Source organism: Macaca fascicularis, chromosome 12, assembly GCF_037993035.2.
Source record: "Macaca fascicularis isolate 582-1 chromosome 12, T2T-MFA8v1.1".
NCBI classification, from domain to species: domain Eukaryota; kingdom Metazoa; phylum Chordata; class Mammalia; order Primates; family Cercopithecidae; genus Macaca; species Macaca fascicularis.
In genome coordinates, this window is record NC_088386.1 from 1,050,190 (window position 1) to 1,068,647 (window position 18,458).

General features: G+C 49.9%; 1 protein-coding gene and 2 long non-coding RNA genes across 4 annotated transcripts in view; 2 read left to right on the forward strand and 1 right to left on the reverse strand.

Moving 5' to 3' along the window:
- Positions 1–9,419, forward strand: part of CFC1 (cryptic, EGF-CFC family member 1) — a 56,167-nt gene extending 46,748 nt beyond the window's left edge. Inside the window, 8 exon segments of the mRNA XM_065525319.1 lie at positions 2,643–3,052; positions 3,359–3,408; positions 3,503–3,676; positions 4,004–4,033; positions 4,336–4,450; positions 4,625–4,734; positions 9,122–9,285; positions 9,287–9,419. Coding sequence (XP_065381391.1) covers positions 3,030–3,052; positions 3,359–3,408; positions 3,503–3,676; positions 4,004–4,033; positions 4,336–4,450; positions 4,625–4,734; positions 9,122–9,285; positions 9,287–9,337 — 717 coding nt within the window. The 5' untranslated portion in view covers positions 2,643–3,029 and the 3' untranslated portion in view covers positions 9,338–9,419.
- On the reverse strand, positions 3,473–9,319 carry LOC107126855 (uncharacterized). 2 transcript variants are annotated; one of them, XR_006690951.3, is made up of 3 exons: positions 8,702–9,319; positions 8,032–8,139; positions 3,473–6,238 (listed from the first exon to the last, which is right to left on the reverse strand). It is a non-coding gene; the product is annotated as an uncharacterized lncRNA (long non-coding RNA). The 2 variants fall into 2 exon arrangements; XR_012420999.1 differs by having other exon boundaries at positions 3,473–8,139.
- A 5,215-nt stretch (positions 9,420–14,634) lies between the features above and the next one.
- On the forward strand, positions 14,635–18,122 carry LOC135966495 (uncharacterized). The gene is made up of 2 exons (XR_010579816.2): positions 14,635–17,514; positions 17,811–18,122. It is a non-coding gene; the product is annotated as an uncharacterized lncRNA (long non-coding RNA).
- Positions 18,123–18,458: the final 336 nt, after the last annotated feature.

Sequence of the window (18,458 nt, forward strand, 5' to 3'; positions counted from 1 at the left end):
CCTTTTATAAGACCTTTGAGTCAACGCGGCAACCTGGGACCACAAAGCTTTGTGTGGAGAGCAAGTGACAGTTTGGCGAAAATAGGTCATCAGAAGCTTTATCGCCAGGCCGTCGGCCCTTCTCAGAGCCAACTGCAGAGCTTAAGCAAGCAGCTTAAGCATATCGCACTGCTATTTCTTGCCTCTCGGTTCTGTCTTGCTGGCAAGACATTTTTTTTCCTAGTTTCCACTTATAAAGTGCAGATTTTCAAAATCTTACTCTACATATGAAATGTCATGATGTATTGGAGTTTTTAAAACTTCAAGAAAAAAGTTAGGGAGGAAACAAATGAGATAAGATTGGCCAAGGCTGATACTGAATTGCTGAACCTGGGCTTATTGGCTCATTCTCCCAGCCTTTGTGTATTTTTGGAAATGTCCACTAAGGTAAAATTTAATAAATAAACTATGCGGGAAAGTTAGATTTTAGACGCTGCTTTTAAAGCTTTCGTATTGTCAGAGAAGTTTGGTTTCAACATCACTCTGTAAAGTGAACAGTTTTAAAACGTATTTAGGCCGGGCGCGGTGGCTCAAGCCTGTAATCCCAGCACTTTGGGAGGCCGAGACGGGTGGATCACTAGGTCAGGAGATTGAGACCATCCTGGCTAACACGGTGAAACCCCGTCTCTACTAAAAAATACAAAAAACTAGCCGGGCGAGGTGGCAGGCGCCTGTAGTCCCAGCTACTCAGGAGGCTGAGACAGGAGAATGGCCCGAACCCGGGAGGCGGAGCTTGCAGTGAGCTGAGATCCGGCCACTACACTCCAGCCTGGGCGACAGAGCGAGACTCCGTCTCAAAAAAAAAAAAAATAAAAAATAAAAAAAAAAAAATAAAACGTATTTAGACAAAAAATACAATCCTCTAGCTTATATACATCTTCATTTTAGTATACAAACAATTTAGCTCATGCAGAAGATTCTATTAATTTAAAGTCATAAAATGTACTTACTTTTACATATAATTAAATGATGTAATTAACCAGTAGTAACCATTGAGTTTAAAAGTGTATTTTTTGACCGGGTGCGATGGCTCACGCCTGTAATCCCAGCACTGTGGGAGGCTGAGGCGGGTGGATCACAAGGTCAGGAGATCGAGACCATCCCGGCTAACACGGTGAAACCCCGTCTCTACTAAAAATACAAAAAATTAACCAGGCGTGGTGGCGGGCGCCTGTAGTCCCAGCTACTCAGGAGGCTGAGGCAGGAGAAAGGTGTGAACCCAGAAGGCGGAACTGGCAGTGAGCCGAGATCACGCCACTACACTCCAGCCTGGGTGACAGTGAGACTCCGTCTCAAAAAAAAAAAAGTGTACTTTTCACCGGGCATGGTGGGTTTGTCCCTGTAATCCCAACACTTTGGGAGGCAGAGGCAGGAGGATTGCTTAAGGCCAGAAGTTAGAGGACAGCCTGGGCAACATAGCAAGACCCTATCTCCACAAAATAAAAAACAAAATTAGCTGGACATAGGGGCACGAGCCTGTAGTCCTAGGCATTCAGAGGCTGGGGTGGCAGGATCACTTGAGCCCAGGAGTTCGAGGATGTGGTGAGCTATGATCACTCACTGCACTCCAGCCTGGGAGACAGAGTGACACTTTGCCTCTAAAAAAACAAAATTAACAAGGTGTTTGTCTCATGACTCCACTTACAGATGCTTGATGAAGTTCTGGGGCACCTTCCTCCGTGTGCTCTGCCCGCTCGGGTCTGCTGGCCTTGACCTGGTCCTGGCAGCCCACAGGACCCATTGCTGGGAGGTCGCCGGGACAGCCCGGTCCTCCAATTTCCCTTTGCTTTATTCAACAGCCTCTTTAATAAACCTCACATGTAAAGGTGTAAGAAATTAAATCACCACTGAAGATTATTTCAGCCTTGGAGGAAGAATACTATTTTTAGAAATAAATTTTTATATTAAAATCACAGAACAATTTGCAACACTGGGTTGCAAAGTGTTTTCTTTAGTGCTGATAAAAGGGCCTCAGTCTCTAATCCTGTAGTTAGAAAAACAGATTTAGAAGGTGCTAGAAAAGACCACAAATCACTCCCTCTTTGAGTTCCGTTTGGATTCAGCAGGCTCCTCTGGCAAGGGCGGGCGCTGCAGTTGCCCCGTGCTCCCAAGGGCTCCCTGTAGTTGCCTTAAATACCTGTGGGTATCTCATCATATCTGTGCCATGCATGTTTTACAGAGATCGAACTGCCAAGGGATTGGAACTCTCTAAGCCTCCCTATCTCTCTTTTCATGTAGGGGATAATAATCGTGCCTACCCTAGAGGGTCCTACAGTAAATGGGGGCAGTGCCCCTCCCCCACTTGCTGGGCACAGAGAAGAGGCACTATCTGCGGAGTGATGGGGACTGTCTTAAAGCAGGGGGGACATGCCTTCCCTTATCCTTGTGTTCCCCATTCAGGGCAGCTGGGACCCCAGGCTGTGCCCCACACGGCAGCTGTGCCCCACAGGGCAGCTGGGACCCCAGGCTGTGCCCCACACGGCAGCTCCCTCTCCCGCAGGGCCCTTCACCATCTCCCAGTACAAGGAGTACGCGATAGAAAATCTCCATCTTCCTATGAAAGCTTTTTGTTCATGTTGGGTTTTTTTTTTTTTTTTTTTCAGTGAGAATATGGCTCGTCACCTTGGATACCAATGTTTTACCCCAGGGATTGGTCACTCCTGCTGCTGTCAGCACTGTAAACACTGCTGGGGGGAGTCGGCCCAAGTCCCCACCCCCAGCCAGGTCTCAGAGGGGATCGTCCTTCAGGCTCGGAGGGGCCTGCCTGTCACTGCACCCCCAACCCTAGCTCAGGGGCTGTAGAACTCGAGATACCATCCTGTTTCTCCTGGCTGAGGAAGGAAAAGGAACGTCCACACCTTCCGTACTCGCCCATTCTGTGTCCCCGGGGCCTGGAGTAAAGACACCTTCAAATGCAGAGGCTCTTCAAACTCAGCTTTCCTGGAAACTGATCTTCAATGCACTAAGAGAAGGAGACTCTCAAACCAAAAATGACCTGGAGGCACCATGCCAGGTAAGGACAGAGGTCATGAGATCTTAGAGCCAAGAGGGGGGTCTTGAGAGCCTCAGAATCAATCGTAGTGCGTGAGCCACTGTTCATTAAAGGAGGTGTACACTTTCTGTCTCAAAATCTCTCTAAGCCATAGCAAAATTAACAAAAACCTACAAGTTACAAAATGATTGCCTTATTCATTATAATTATTTTACATAATTTTATATTTATATATAATGATTGCATTGTATTTTTAGGTATAGGTGAATTTCTGCTTATACTTTTAAAGACATTTTCAACTTCAATGATTTTCTTTAAATATTCTAGGTTTCTGTTTACGGTCAGTTTGGCATTACAGATCATCAATTTGGGAAACAGTAAGAAACATTTTATTCATAATTTCAGTTTTAATTGCATAAAATATTTGTTTCTCAATCATTATCAGTCTCACATTTTCGGTAATTTTTAAAGGCTATCAAAGAGAGAAACATAACGGCCGTAGAGAGGAAGTCACCAAGGTTGCCACTCAGAAGCACCAACAGTCACCGCTCAACTGGACCTCCAGTCATTCCGGGGAGGTGACTGGGAGCGCCCAGGGCTGGGGGCCGGAGGAGCCCCTCCCCTACTCCCGGGCTTTCGGAGAGGGTAAGTTGCGGTGCTGCCCACAAAATCTGGGGCGTCATCTCAGTCTGCGGACTCAGAGTTTAGGATATAAGAATATGTAGTATAAATTCAGGATAAAATTCAAGGAGAGCATTTTGTTGTCTTCAAATGATCATGCACTTATAAAGCTATAAAGCTAGAGACAGTTCCTAGTGAGGTGTTAAAAAGTTTTATTCTTTCACTGGCAAAACGTCGTGTTTGCTCTTCAATGGCTATTCTGCTGCAGATGTAGAGAACTGTGATTTAAATGTGTTGCAAATAAGTATCCCAAGCCCAGATAACAGTGGACCCTTGCTTGGCTTATCGCAGACACCGCGTCCCCCAGGAGGCCCCTCGCCGGTAGGTTTGGCGTCATCACACCCGTGGGTGGTCCCGCCCGGGAGGCCTGTGCTTAATCACTGTCAGGTGAAAGAGGTTAACATGTGAAAGGAAGGGAGAGAGCAAGCCGGGTTTGCAGGCCGCAGCCCTGGTCGTTTGTTTCATGTCCCTAACAAGCAGGGTTTACCTGAGCAAACACACTTGGCGGGGAGCTGATTTTACTGCCTCCCCGGGGCGGCCACGTTCGGCCCCGTCCCTGCGGGAGAATCGGGAGGGCCACGGGCCGCTGGGGGCGCGGGGCTGACGCGCGGGTAATCCCGCAGGTGCGTCCGCGAGGCCGCGCTGCTGCCGGAACGGCGGCACCTGCGTGCTGGGCAGCTTTTGCGTGTGCCCGGCCCACTTCACCGGCCGCTACTGCGAGCATGACCAGAGGCGCAGGTGGGCACCGGGGTGCGCGGGGAGGACGGGAGTGGGCGCCGGGCGAAGGGCGTGCGGGTCGGGGGCGCGGGAGTGGGCGCCGGGAGAGGGGTGTGCAGTTCGGGGGGCGCGGGAGTGGGCGCCGGGCGAGGGGCACGCAGGCCACCGCATTGATGCAGGTCCCGGTCTTCTCAGTGAATGCGGTGCCCTGGAGCATGGCGCCTGGACCCTCCGCGGCTGCCACCTCTGCAGGTGCGTCTTCGGGACCCTGCACTGCCTCCCCCTCCAGACGCCTGGCAGCTGTGGTAAGAGGCCCTGCAATTCGGTCCCCAGCTCACCACCACACCACACACTGCTGCGCCTTCACTGCAGCGCCTTCACTGCAGCTCACCCTCCATACCGATCCACAGTGCATCTTCCATTGCCAGGCTACATAGCATTCAGCAAACTAGATCGATTCATCATTGAAGAAAATCGCATTCATTGGGAATCATATAGTGAATTAAATTTTGGTTTGAAGTTGCTCATATCCAGATTGCTGAGTTTAAAAATGATTTCCAGTGTCCTCACGTGTCCATTTCAGTGAGCGGAATTTCAGGAGATGACCAACTGGTAATTGAAGAGGAATCTGGGAGACAGGTTAGCTGTGTAAATCTCAGGTGGTTTCTCTGCACTAGGCCAGCACCATCTGCTCGGCTGTGGGACCAGCAGGGGCACAGGCAGCATGGCATTGGCAGCACGGCATTTCTTTCTGGAATCCTGTGCCTTCTAGCCTCTCCTCTTTGGCGAGCACTGGCTGGCACTAGCAATGGAGGACACAGCCAGTGAAGGCCCAGCCTCTCGGCCCCAACCCTGGCTCTGCCCTCTCCCAGGCCTGAGTGGTCTGGTGGTGCAGTGTCCAGGGGCATGCCTGATGAGGCCAAGGCCCCTGAGCCACTCTCCTGCCCCCTCCCTCCACTTCAGTCAGCCCTGGGAACCTCCATCTGTCAAAGGGCACAGCCCTGCAACCCCACTTCCCACCTGTCGTCCTCAGGCCATCCTGCTAGGGCTGTGTGGAGGGCAGTACCAGTGGCCAAAGATCTTCAGCCCAGCTCCCTCAGCTTCCCTCTTGCTCTTGGAGGCCTGCAGTGGAGGAGAACACTTAATGCATGCTTAGCTCTCCTTCACCTTCCTGTCCTCTCTTCTCTCCCTGGTAGGACCAGCAGTCAAGGAACACTCTTAATACAGGCACAGCCCCTAACCCCACTTCCCACATTTTCCCAAAGCACCCCCTCTTATATATGTGCTCCTTTTGCTGGGCCTCTGCCTCTGAGTCACCAGCTGCTCCTCTAGGCCCCAGAGAAAGGAAGACACAGATTTCACGGACAGGCATCAGAATCACAGCGGGTGCTTGTGTGGTCCTCATAGATGAAGTCAGTTCCCACCTGCCATTAGACCGCCCAGGTTGGAACGTGGGGAACAGACTAGCTGTGATGACTTCCAGGATATCTGGTCACGATTTTACATTCTTGGAAACATCCAGTGCTGAGACTGCTATTTACCAAGGACAGTGATAATGGGTCTGAAAATGTGGCCTCTGTTCATCAAAGCTGGACGAAATAGTACAGTCATCCTTCAGAGTCATCTGTCAGGTGCAAAGAGGGTAGTAACACCTTTGTGTTCTTTTACCCATTCATCCTGCTTCGAGGCAAGTTACAGTGATGCTTTGATGGCTGTGCAGATGGTGGTTATGATGACTTCAAGTTCACAAGGGCGATGATAGATGGAACATCCTCCGTAGCAGGTGCCATTGCAGTAGGGCAAGCTCTTCTGGGTGTTACAGCAGGAGAGGAGATCTCAGTGTATTTCAGGCACTTTATATACCCATTATCCCATTTAACTCTTACGAAAGCCAATGAAGTAGGTACACCTTTTACATTTGGGGAAGCTGAGACACAGACAGATCAACTCCTACAGATAGTAAAAAGGGTCTGATTCTGATTCTTAACCTTGTGCCATTCTTGTACTTTTTCTTTTTTTTTTTTTTTTTGAGATGGAGTCTCGCTCTGTCGCCCAGGCTAGAGTGCAGTGGCACGATCTCGGCTCACCACAAGCTCCGCCTCCGGGGTTCACACCATTCTGCCTCAGCTTCCTGAGTAGCTGGGACTACACGTGCCTGCCACCACACCTGGTTAATTTTTTAATTTTTTTAATTTTTAGTAGAGACGGGGTTTAACCATCTTAGCCAGGATGGTTTTGATCTCCTTACCTCGTGATCCAGCTCGGCCTCCCAAAGTGCTGGGATTACAGGCATGAGCCACCATGCCTGGCCCATTCTTGTACTCTTTCTATAAGAGTAATTATCAATATGACTGGGTACAATGGCTCATGCCTATAATCCCAGAACTCTGGGAGGCTTATGTGGGAGGATTGCTTGAGGCCAGGAGTTTGAGAACAGCCTGGGCAATATAGCAAGACCTGTCTCTACAAAAAATTTTCAAAATTAGCCAGGTGTGGTGACGAGCACCTGTGGTCCCAACTACTTGGGAGGCTGAGAGGCAGAAGGATCACTTGAGCCTAGGAGTGTGAGGTTACAGTGAACTATGACTGCACTCCAACCTGGGTGACAGAGCAAGATCCTCTCTCTTAAAAAGAAAAGAAATAATAAATATGAAACACATGAAGATATTTTTTATAGTGTTGTATAGAATATAGAAAGTTTGGTCATGGTCCAAAGCCAACAGCACAGTAATAGGTAAGTAAATGTTTTAAATCCTTTAATGCGAGATTAGGATGGTTTCGAAGAATATGTGGAAGATAGAATGTTGCTACAAAACGTGGCCCCCTGGCTCCTGCAGGGACTCTCTCTCTGGGGATCTCCAAGAGCACTCATTGCTCTGACCGATGCTCTGCGGGTCCAAGAATGAAAAGCTTCCATCTAGCAGGGACCTTTCCCCACTCCTGAGCTAGCCAGGATCTCCTTGTTAGTCTGAGGGGGTGGCTCTTTCTACTGTGGCCCTACAGCATCAAGTATCAGTTTTCACAAGTATCAAGAGACAATTTAATTCCATAGACTCTAAAATTTAGAGTCTACACGATGACACGGTGATGTAGCCAAGTCAGGTGTCTTCAGAGATGGGCAGGTAACATAGAAGTGAGACAGGGCCAGGTCAGGACTCACCTCACTGCTGCAAACTAATTTTTAAAAATGCAATTCTGGCAAAAACCCACCAACCAACCAACTAACAAGCAAACAAACATCCGTGGGCCAGACCCAGTCTACAGACCTCTGGGATGCCATTGGAATGGCTCTCGCAGGTCCAGCTGGCTCTGAGTCTGTAAGCATGCACCCTGTGTCCAGCCCTCCTGTTTCCTTCTATCAGAGGAAGGCCAGCACAGACCCAGTACTGCTGACCCCTTTCCCACCTGAATAGCTTCACATGCTGTGAGCGCCTGTCTTAGCATAACCTTCTCTGGAGCCTCATCTGAACCTAGATGTTAGTATTCCTGTTTGGGGATTCCGGCACCCCTGGAACAACCCTCTCTCCCAAGGAGGGGTGCTATGGGGAGGTGGCACCCAAGCCTGGAGTGAGCCTGACCTGGCCAATGCCACCACAGCCTACCTGTGGACAGGTGTAGAGTGGTTCTTGCTGCAGGCGCTGGTCTGCATCATTCCTTGTTAATTTCCAGTTTCATACTCATGCCAGGTTCCCAAGTCCAGAGGGCATCTCCTGGAGGTATAGTAGAGGGTGGGGCAGACCTGGTCGGCGGGTGGGGAGGTGGCTGGCCTTTGTTCAGTTGCCCCGGGGAGAGGGTCCCTGTAGTTGGCCATGCTCTTCCACCAGCCTGACCCCACTCCAAGCCAGGCCTGAACTCACTTGTGAGAATGTTCTAGTGGTGTTGGCTGCCATGCCTGCAAGGTTGTCCACTTCACATGGCAATCACCACCCAGGGCATTAGCCAAGACCCTGCCCAGCCCCACCACTCCAGAGATTCCCATTCCACTGTTCTGGACTGCGGTCCCAGCTACATAGAGACCAAGGCTCAGGGACCCTGAGGGTTCAGCATGAATGAGGCCTGCCGTGAGGGGTGGGGAGGGGAGACAGGGACTAGGCGTTCAGGCATGGCCTCCTGTGACCAGCGATGTGGACAAGGGGAGCAGCAGGTGAGTCCCATCGGGCGCGAGGGCACTCACAGGGCTAGGCCTCCTCAGAACAGCAACCAGACTTTGAGTGGCTGCACCCTCCTGCTCCATCAGCTGTCCCTCGTCAAAGAAATATTTCGAGCACTCACTTGGGGAAAAGTGGAACCTTTGTTGCAGCAGATGGAGGTGAGCTGATTTATATACTACAGCACTGTTTTAAATCGGGTCTATTTGCCCAATCGCTCAATGACCTGGAGCGGGACTCCCTGAAAGGTCATAGGCCAAATGAGAAAGACGGAAGGGCTGTTCTTCGTTCCCCTTTAAAAACAGTACTGTAATTTTCCTTCAGCGCTCTGAGTTCTACACACACTTAGAGGAAACCCTCCGTGCAGCCGGCAGGTACCAGCCCCCGCACACCTCGCCCTACAGCGCGGCCCAGGGGTGGAGCCTAGTGAGGGCTTAGGAGAAAAGGGCCTGCGGAAGGCAGGGAGCAGGCGTTTCTACTGCACGCCCTCAAACCGAGCCGCAACGCTGTATTCATACATCTCCGGTTTGTCTTTTTTTTCCAGACCCCAAAGACTTCCTGGCCTCCCACGCTCCAGGGCGCGGCGCCGGGGGCGCGCCCAGCCTGCTGCTCCTGCTGCCCTGCGCGCTCCTGCACCACCTCCTGCGCCCGGACGCGCCCGCGCACCCTCGGTCCCTCGTGCCTTCCGTCCTGCAGCGGGAGCGGCGCCCCCTGCGGAAGGCCGGGACCTGGGCATCGCCTTTCATTTTCACTGTTGTAAATAATAGGTGTGTTTAGTTTACCGTAAGCTGAAGCACTGGGTGGATATTTTTACGGGATAATAAACATTTTCATGAAAGCGCCTTTGGCTCCAGATCCTTGGATCTGGTATCCAGATCCAGATCCGTGTGTCCCCAGCACGGCTGGGACCTGTAGGTAGAGATAGCAGGACAACAGCGAGAAGGAGCCAAAGCTGGAGCCGGAAAGCCTGGCACCGCCTCCTTCCCCCGACAGTTAGCACCTTCCTTTCACAACATCTCCCTTAAGGGGGGCGCGTCTGCTGCGGAACCCACCGCAAGGCGAGGCAGGCAGAGTTCAGCCTACAGAGCCCCAGGCAGCCTCCTCCGTCTCCTCAGCGCCGCTTCTCAGGCCACTTCCACAGCCCGGCTTGGCCATGCGGAATGAGCGAGCACCTCAGGTAAAGGACACTTGCATTGAGCGCTTCAGCTTTTAAAATGCACGGTAGTTCACGAGCCTGCCGTGACACAATTACTTTTACGTTTTATATTGTCAATGAGTTTATTGGCATTTTCAGTCTTTTCAACTAGTGGCTATGAAAATACAAATTTAACGTAACATTCAAATGAGTGTTAAATAAAAATAGAGTAGAACTTCATTAGAGGGCTGGCTTGGAGTTCACTGGTTCATGAGAAAAATAATTATTCAAGTTTTAAGACATAAATATTTCTAGGCATTAATAGTTTTGAGGCCGGGCTCACGCCTGTAATCTCACCACTTTGGGAGACCGAGGTGGGTGGATCGCGAGGTCAGGAGCTCAAGACCATCCTGGCTAACACGGTGAAACTCCATCTCCACTAAAAATACAAAAAAAAGAAAAAAAATTAGCCAGGCGTGGTGGCGGACGCCTGTAGTCCAGGGTACTCGGGAGGCTGAGGCAGGAGAATGGTGTGAACCCAGGAGACGGAGCTTGCAGTGAGCCGAGATTGTGGCACTGCACTCCAGCCTGGGGCAACAAAGTGACAAAAAAATACATATATATATGTTTTATATATATATATATGTATTTTTTTATACCAAAGTTGTCTTAAGGTAGTTTCAAGTGCATTCTGAGCAGTGCCTTTTATTTCAGTTTATTGTAGGAAGAAACAAGTGATAAACTTTGCAAATTATCCTAAGAGCTTGATGAATATGTATATGCTATTCATAAAATTTGTGTTTACAGAATGCCTATTTTTTACAACATTGCCAGGCAAAAAAGACACTGCTTTATTTTCAGTAGGTGCACTTAGGAAATGGAACTGAGATGTCACAGTTGTGGTTAAAAGGAAACCAGAACTGTTCAATATTAGTGTGAATATCTACGGTATAAATACGTTTTAATTAGAAAATTAGAAATCAGGCTCTATGGATTTCTCTACTGGAATACTAGAAAGGATCCTTCCAGTGAAATGATTCTTGATTATAGGCAAGAAAGTCAGAGTCACCATTTATCTGTCTACTAATTGAAAAGCCTTTACCTACCTAGCCCTGAAAAGACAAGGAGAATTTGAGGATAAAAGGCATTTTCTTTTCGCAGCCCAGGCGTCCAGGGAGACAGTTAAAAAGGAGAAACTTCTCAGGAGAGAAAAGAGCAATGCTGGGCTCATGGCTGTTAGCGTCATATAAATGTGTCCCAGATCTTATCTGTCCCCTGCGGTTGAGGAGGACAAATAGAGACACCCCCCAGGCCACTATCTGCCAGCACCCCTTGCTGGGAAGAGCCTGTTCACAGCCCTGGGTTTGCTCACCCAGATGGAGGGAGGGCACCTCCCTTCCCAGAGCAGTCCCCAGCTGTGTCCATTCTGCAGTGTTTGTAGAAGCTGCACTTTACTTGCCAGCTTAGCCCTGGCTCAGTCATCCCCCACACATCCCAGAAGAGCAAAATCTGTCCTCACATGCCTTCTCCGAGGGAGCCACTCGCCAGGGTACTGGGAGGAGATGCAGGGGATGCATAAGGACTTACACCAGCACAGGGCTGGTATGTTCAGCCCATTCCTATGTTGGAGTTTCACTTCAGAGCCCCAGCGCATGCCTGCCAGCTGAGGGTCACTCTTGTTCCTTTCAGCCACATCACAATTTCCCCGCTCTAGCCTAGAACCAAATGGTCTTTTCTTGCTGTGAGCATTCAGAAGCAGCCTCTGGATACTTTCCCAGTTTCCGTTGTCTGCAAAGCCACTCTGGCACATACAGCCATACGTCACACCAGCAAAAGTTTCTGGGAGTGACTTTTCCGTGGAATTCAGTTTTGAGTATTTAAAATTAAGTTTGATAAGCTTTCTATGCACAGGTACTTCTCATCTCACTTGGACTGTCTGTTATGGGGAAAGGAAAACAAGGGGCTGTGTCTCTCACGGTTACAGCTGCTCGACTCCCACTGATCTGGCCAGCTCCTGGACCCCTTCGGAACCGGCACAGTGCTATGGAAGTTTGTGGCCACAGAGCTAGCTGGATCCCCAGAAGCCGAATGCTGCCAAGTGAGTGGAGAGCTGGGCTGGGAAATGTCTGCAGCACTCCCACGGGGAAGGATGTGCTGCTCAGTGTGTAAGAAGTGGCTCTCCAGAAACAAAAAAGGTGCATCAGTATGCTGATATAACTTTTTTTTTTCTTCTTTTTTGATACAGAGTCTCACTCTGTTGCCCAGGCTGGAGTGCAGTGGCATGATCTCGACTCACTGCAAGCTCCGCCCCCTGTGTTCATGCCATTCTCCTGCCTCAGCCTCCTGAGTAGCTGGGACTACAGGCGCCCGCTATCACGCCCAGCTAATTTTTTTTGTATTTTTAGTAGAGACGGGGTTTCACCGTGTTAGCCAGGATGGTCTTGATCTCCTGACCTTTGATCCACCCGCCTTGGCCTCCTGAAGTGCTGGGATTACAGGCGTGAGCCACTGCGGCCGGCTGATATCACTTTATTATAAGTTTTACTGATATAAAGTACATTATAGCACAGAATTCACAAGTAATAACAAAATATACAATACTCTTTATTCCATAGAGCCTATATGTGTTTGTTTATTTTTATCAGATCGTCTATCTGTACTCAAACCTACAGTTGTGATGCAACCATGATTTGACAAACGGAGTTGCATCCTAACTCACGGCCTCTCCAACAAATTTATTGACATTAAATCTGAAATGAGATCTACTGTAGAGATATTTCTAATCCTTATACAAATTATGTTAATTACCTGAAACAGCTCAACTTTGGCACTATATATGTGAGAATGTTACCAGTTTGTTGACATGAGTGATTTATTTGCTGAATCAGTTCGTTTTCAAATGAGATTCGTTTTAATAAGGTAAGGTAAGAATGCAGACATGGGCCGGGCATGGTGGCTCACGCCTGTAATCCCAGCACTTTGGGAGGCCGAGGCGGGCGGATCACGAGGTCAGGAGATTGAGACCATCCTGGCTAACACAGTGAAACCCCGTCTCTACTAAAAATACAAAAAATTAGCCGGGCGTGGTGGCGGCGCCTGTAGTCCCAGCTACTCGGGAGGCTGAGGGAGGAGAATGGCGGGAACCCGGGAGGCGGAGCTTGCAGTGAGCGGAGATCATGCCACTGCACTCCAGCCTGGGCGACAGAGGAAGACTCTGCCTCAAAAAAAAAAAAAAAAATACAGACCTGGAAATGATAAGGAGGAAAAAGTGTGTGTACTCACTTAGAAACAGGAGGGGTGTCTTGCAGGGCCACATGGGGCAGCCCCAGGGTGGGCCGGGAGGCAGAGGGAGCGGGCACCGTGGGCAGGAGCCTGTACTGTGACTTCTGTGGGAAGGAGGCAGGGGCAGATAGTGTAGGGTTGGCTAGTGAGCCATTTCTGCAGACTCCAGGGCACAGGGGCTGTCCCTAGTTGCCTGGTACATTTTCCCCTTGCTCCCTTTGCTTCCGGACCGACCCTGGTGCCTCTCCATGTGGCCCTGTGTGATGTGGAATGGCCTGTCCTCTTGCCCTGTGAATATAACAGACTATCTTTTCATCATTTCCATGTCTGCATTCTTGTCCTACCTAAATAACAATAAAACACCCATTAAAAACAAATAAGAGCTGTTCACGCCATTAGAACCACCACGGACTAAGAGTCACTGAGGTCTTGCTCCTGGGTTGTCCTTGCTGAAGCTACAGCGATGCTAGTGGGGTGACTTTCTGTCTCGTTGGCGGGGCACGGCCCAGAGCCGAGACGAGGATGGTGAGTAACCGGCATCTGCTCGGACCCAGCATTGTGCTCCGCAGCCTGCTGCTGCCTCTGAGGTTTACTCTCTGCCAAGGGCACCTCACTAAACCTAGGGGCAATCTCATCACCACCCAGAAAACGCTCACTGGGTTCTAAACAGACACACCCTGCTTCTGAATCCGTCACTGAATCAATGACTTCATTTAATAATAAATCTCACCTCCAGGCAGACCTTTGTATTTTTCCTTCATGGCACGTGATAGATCACAATGAAAGAAAAGCCACTTTTATGGTCTTTGTTTGACATATGCGGAAACCCAGGCTTGAGGAGGTGGGAGACTCCAGCAGGTCCCGAAGCCAGCGAATGGGAAACCAGGGGGCTGCAGTTCGGTTCCTTGATTCCAACCCCCAGGCACGTTCTCTGCTGTCTAGGAGAGACTGTAAACCTCCACTACAAGTTTGACGTCAATTATCATTTTAATCCTTGTTCCTGAGCCTCCCTGTGTGGGGTGCTTGCCAGGCCTGAGACTTCAGTCATCCCAGAGTCTTTGCTCCCTCAGACACTTCTAGCATCAAATGAAAACTTCCAGCCAGGTATGGTGGCTCACCCCTGTCATCCCCACACTTCGGGAGGCTGAGGCGGGAGGACCACTGAGCCCTGGAGGTAGAGGCTGCGGTGAACTATAGTATGATGGCACTGCTGCATTCCAGCCCAGGCTACACAGCAAGACCCTGTCTCAAAAATTTTTAAGTTAAAATTAAATTTTATATATATATATATTTTTGTTGTTGTTGTTGTTGTTGTTGAGACAGAGTCTCGCTTTGTTGCCCAGCAGACTGGAGTGCAGTGGCCGGATCTCAGCTCACTGCAAGCTCTGCCTCCCGGGTTCACGCCATTCTCCTGCCTCAGCCTCCCGAGTAGCTGGGACTACAGGCGCCCGCCACCTCGCCCGGCTAGGTTTTTGTATTTTTTAGTAGAGACGGGGTTTCACCGTGTTAGCCAGGATGGTCTCGATCTCCTGACCTTGTGATCCGCCCGTCTCGGCCTCCCAAAGTGCTGGGATTACAGGCTTGAGCCACCGCGCCCGGCCAATATATTTTTTTTTTAATAAAAGAAACTTCCGGCCGGGCGCGGTGGCTCAAGCCTGTAATCCCAGCACTTTGGGAGGCTGAGACGGGCGGATCACGAGGTCAGGAGATCGAGACCATCCTGGCTAATACGGTGAAACCCCGTCTCTACTAAAAAAATACAAAAAACTAGCCGGGCGAGGTGGCGGGCGCCTGTAGTCCCAGCTACTCGGGAGGCTGAGGCAGGAGAATGGCGTGAACCCGGGAGGCGGAGCTTGCAGTGAGCCGAGATCGCGCCACTGCACTCCAGCCTGGGTGACAGAGCCAGACTCCGTCTCAAAAAAAAAAAAAAAAAAAAGAAACTTCCCCCACTGCAGCATCACTCCTGCCCCTCCCTCATTCCCACTGGTATTACAGGCGACCTCAGCCCTTCCAGGATCTCAATAGCTTCAATGCAGGACAGGGCTCCTGCCTTCTGCAGTCAGACCCCGGTGCAGCTGCATCCACCCAGCGCTGCTGAGAGCCTCAGGGAAAAGCAGCCCACCAGGCAGAGCTGGGGGAATCTTCCTCCAGGTTTCACCATTTGGGGTCTAGTACTTGGCTTTAAACAATGTTGCCAAGAATAGGAAATGCCTTTCTCGTGTGGAAAGCCTTGTCTCTTTCACTCCTGCCGGCCATTCCTGTGTGGTGAACAAGAAACACTGTAATACATGAGGAGCTCTTCAGGGAGGAGTGTCAGGACCGCACAGGGCCCTCTTCCTGCCCTCGGAGGCCCAGGCTGAGAAAAGCTCCGCAGGGGATGCAGGAGGAGGTGCCACTCCCCTCCTGAGTCCGCCCAGTCTACCCGTTGAAATTCTTGCCGTGCTCTGCACACCTTTGCAAGAAAACCTATCAAGGGTGTCATTTTGAGTAAATATAAATATAAAATGAGGCCAGGCACAGTGGGTCACCCCTGTAATCTCAGCATTTTGAGGGGCCAAGGCAGGGGAATCACTTGAGCCCAGGAGTTCGAGACTAGCCTGGCAACATGAGATTCCTTACTACAAAAAAGTTTTAAAAAATTAGCCAGGCGTTGTGGTGTGCGCCTGTGGTTCCAGCTACTCGGGAGGCTGAAGAGGGAGGATCACTTGAGCCCAGGAAGTAGAGGCTGCAGGGAGCCCCGATCACACCACTGCACTCCAGCCTGGGAGACAGAATGAGACTCTGTCTCAGATGCATGAATAAATAAAAGCACAGATGGCCAGGCGCGGTGGCACTCACTCCTGTAATTCCAGCACTTTGGGAGGCTGAGGTGGGTGGATTACGAGGTCAGGAGTTCAAGACCAGACTGACCAACATGGTGAAACCCCATCTCTACTAAAAATACAAACATTAACTGGGTGTGGTGGCACATGCCTGTAATCCCAGCTACTCAGGAGACTGAGGCAGAAGAATCACTTGAATCTGGAAGGTGGAGGTTGCAGTGAGCAGAGATTGACCCCACTGCACTCCAGCCTGGGCGACAGAGTGAGACTCCATTCAAACAAAACAAAACAAAACCTCAAACAGACCCCTGGTTTGAGTTTCCTTCTGGCTCATGTATATGTGTGAAATACATTGTGTTTAAATAGAATTGTTTGCCCCACAGAGACCCCCTCACCCCTTTTGCCAAGTGAGGACACAGCCAGAAGGCATAATCTATGGAAGTGGGTCCTCACCAGACACCAAGTCGGCCAGCACCTTGAAATTAGACTTCACGTCTCCAGAACTGTGAGAACCAAATTTCTGGTTTTTCTGTTTCTCGTTTTTTAGACAGAGTCTCGCTCTGTCGCCCAGGCTGGAGTGCAGTGGCGCAGTCTTGGCTCACTGCAAGCTCTGCCTCCCGGGTTCACACCATTCTCCTGCCTCAGCCTCCCAAGTAGCTGGGACTACAGGTGCCGCCACCACGCCTGGCAAATTTTTATGTTGTTGGTAGAGACAGGGTTTCACTATGTTGGCCAAGTTAGTCTTGAACTCCTGACCTTGTGATCCAGCTGGTTCGGCCTCCCAAAGTGCTGGGATTACAGGCATGAGCCACCACGGCCGGCCATTTCTGTTCTTTACAAGCCATCCAGCCTATGGCATTTTATTATAGCAGCCCAAACAGACTAAGACATTACTTATGTTCCTTTTACCTGTTTCCCAATTTTGTAAATGAATAAAAATCAATATAGGTCGATTTTTCACATTTAAAAAGCAGTATCTTCTGTAACATTTTCATGTTGGAACATACTGTTAATCATAGAACTATGTTTTTCTTACCAGTGCATATGTTTTTAAAATTGAAAGTTTGGTGGTTGTGTTTATAGAAAGAAAAATTATCATTAGGGGACAAAAAAAGAGCTCCAGGAAACTTTTCTTGTTTAGGAGACGGGTTCTTGCTCTGTCACCCAGGCTGGAGTGCAGTGGCGTGATCACACCTCACTGCAGCCTCAGACTCCTGGGCTCAAGGGATTCTCCTGCCTCAGGCTCCGGAGAAGCTGGGATTACAGGCGCACACCACCATGGCTGGCTAATTTCTGTATTTTTATTATAGTAAAGATAGGATTTCACCATGTTGGCCAAGTTGGTCTCCAGCTCCTGGGCTCAAATGATCCACCCACCTCAGCTTCCCAAAGTGCTAGGATTACGGGCATGAGCCGCCAAGCCTGGCCACTTTTTTTAGTTGTATATTTTGTAGCAATGAGATCTTGTCGTGTTGCTCAGGCTTGTCTCAAACTCCAGGTGTCAAGCAAGCCTCCTGCCTCGTCCTTCCCAAGTGTTGGAATTGTAGGCATGAGCCACCGCTCCTGGCCAGGAGCTATTCATCTTTAACATGAAGATCTCATGACATGGTTGTATGGAGTGGACGAGTGGAAGGCAAGGTTGCCTCTTCCAGCCTGTTCCACGAGACCTGAGGCTAATCGGCTCCTCACCCAGCCCAGGTGTGTGGGACTCTGATTTTCATCCCAGAGTCTTGGGGACTTCTCTTCCTTCGGCATCTGTTTCACTGTCCAGGGGACCAGTCAGCTACAAGCTGCCCAGCTGAACGCCCAGGTTAAACTGCCTCTGTGTGCAACGGCCCACACCCTTAGCACTGAGGCGAAAAAAGGCCTCAGCGTCCTGTGGCCTTGATGCCTGGATGTCAGGGCCCAAGGCTGACATGCCACACACAGCCTGAGGTTCCTCCAGCCACATCTGTGCCTCCCCAGTGACTCTAGCACCTGCATTTGTGTTGCAGATTCTGGGATTCACCCTGCAAAGGCTGTGACTGTGACCTGACTGTGACCAGAGGGTCAAAGGCCGAGCCTCAGAGGAGCTGAAGCTTCAATCAGACGCTTGGCTGAAGGACAGCAAGTGCCACGCAGCTCCTCCCTGAACACCTGTCTCTCAAATCAGCTAATTTAGTGATTTGGTTTTCGAATGGGATAGATTTAGAATTAGCTTTGGTGATATTTAGTTTTTAGTTTACTAATGGTATAGATTTCTAATTTGCTTTGGTGATTTTTTTGCATTTTATGTTGTAAGTTTTTATATAAAACAATAATTACGAGTTGTTTGAAACTTTTTTTTTTTTTTTTTTTTTTTTTGAGATGGAGTCTCGCTCTGTCACCCAGGCTGGAGTGCAGTGGCGCGATCTCGGCTCACTGCAAGCTCCGCCTCCCGGGTTCACGTCATTCTCCTGCCTCAGCCTCCCGAGTAGCTGGGACTACAGGCGCCTGCCACCATGCCCGGCTAATTTTTTGTATTTTTTAGTAGAGACGGGGTTTCACCGTGTTAGCCAGGATGGTCTCGATCTCCTGACCTCGTGATCCACCCATCTTGGCCTCCCAAAGTGCTGGGATTACAGGCTTGAACCACCGCGCCTGGCCATTTAAAACTATTTTTA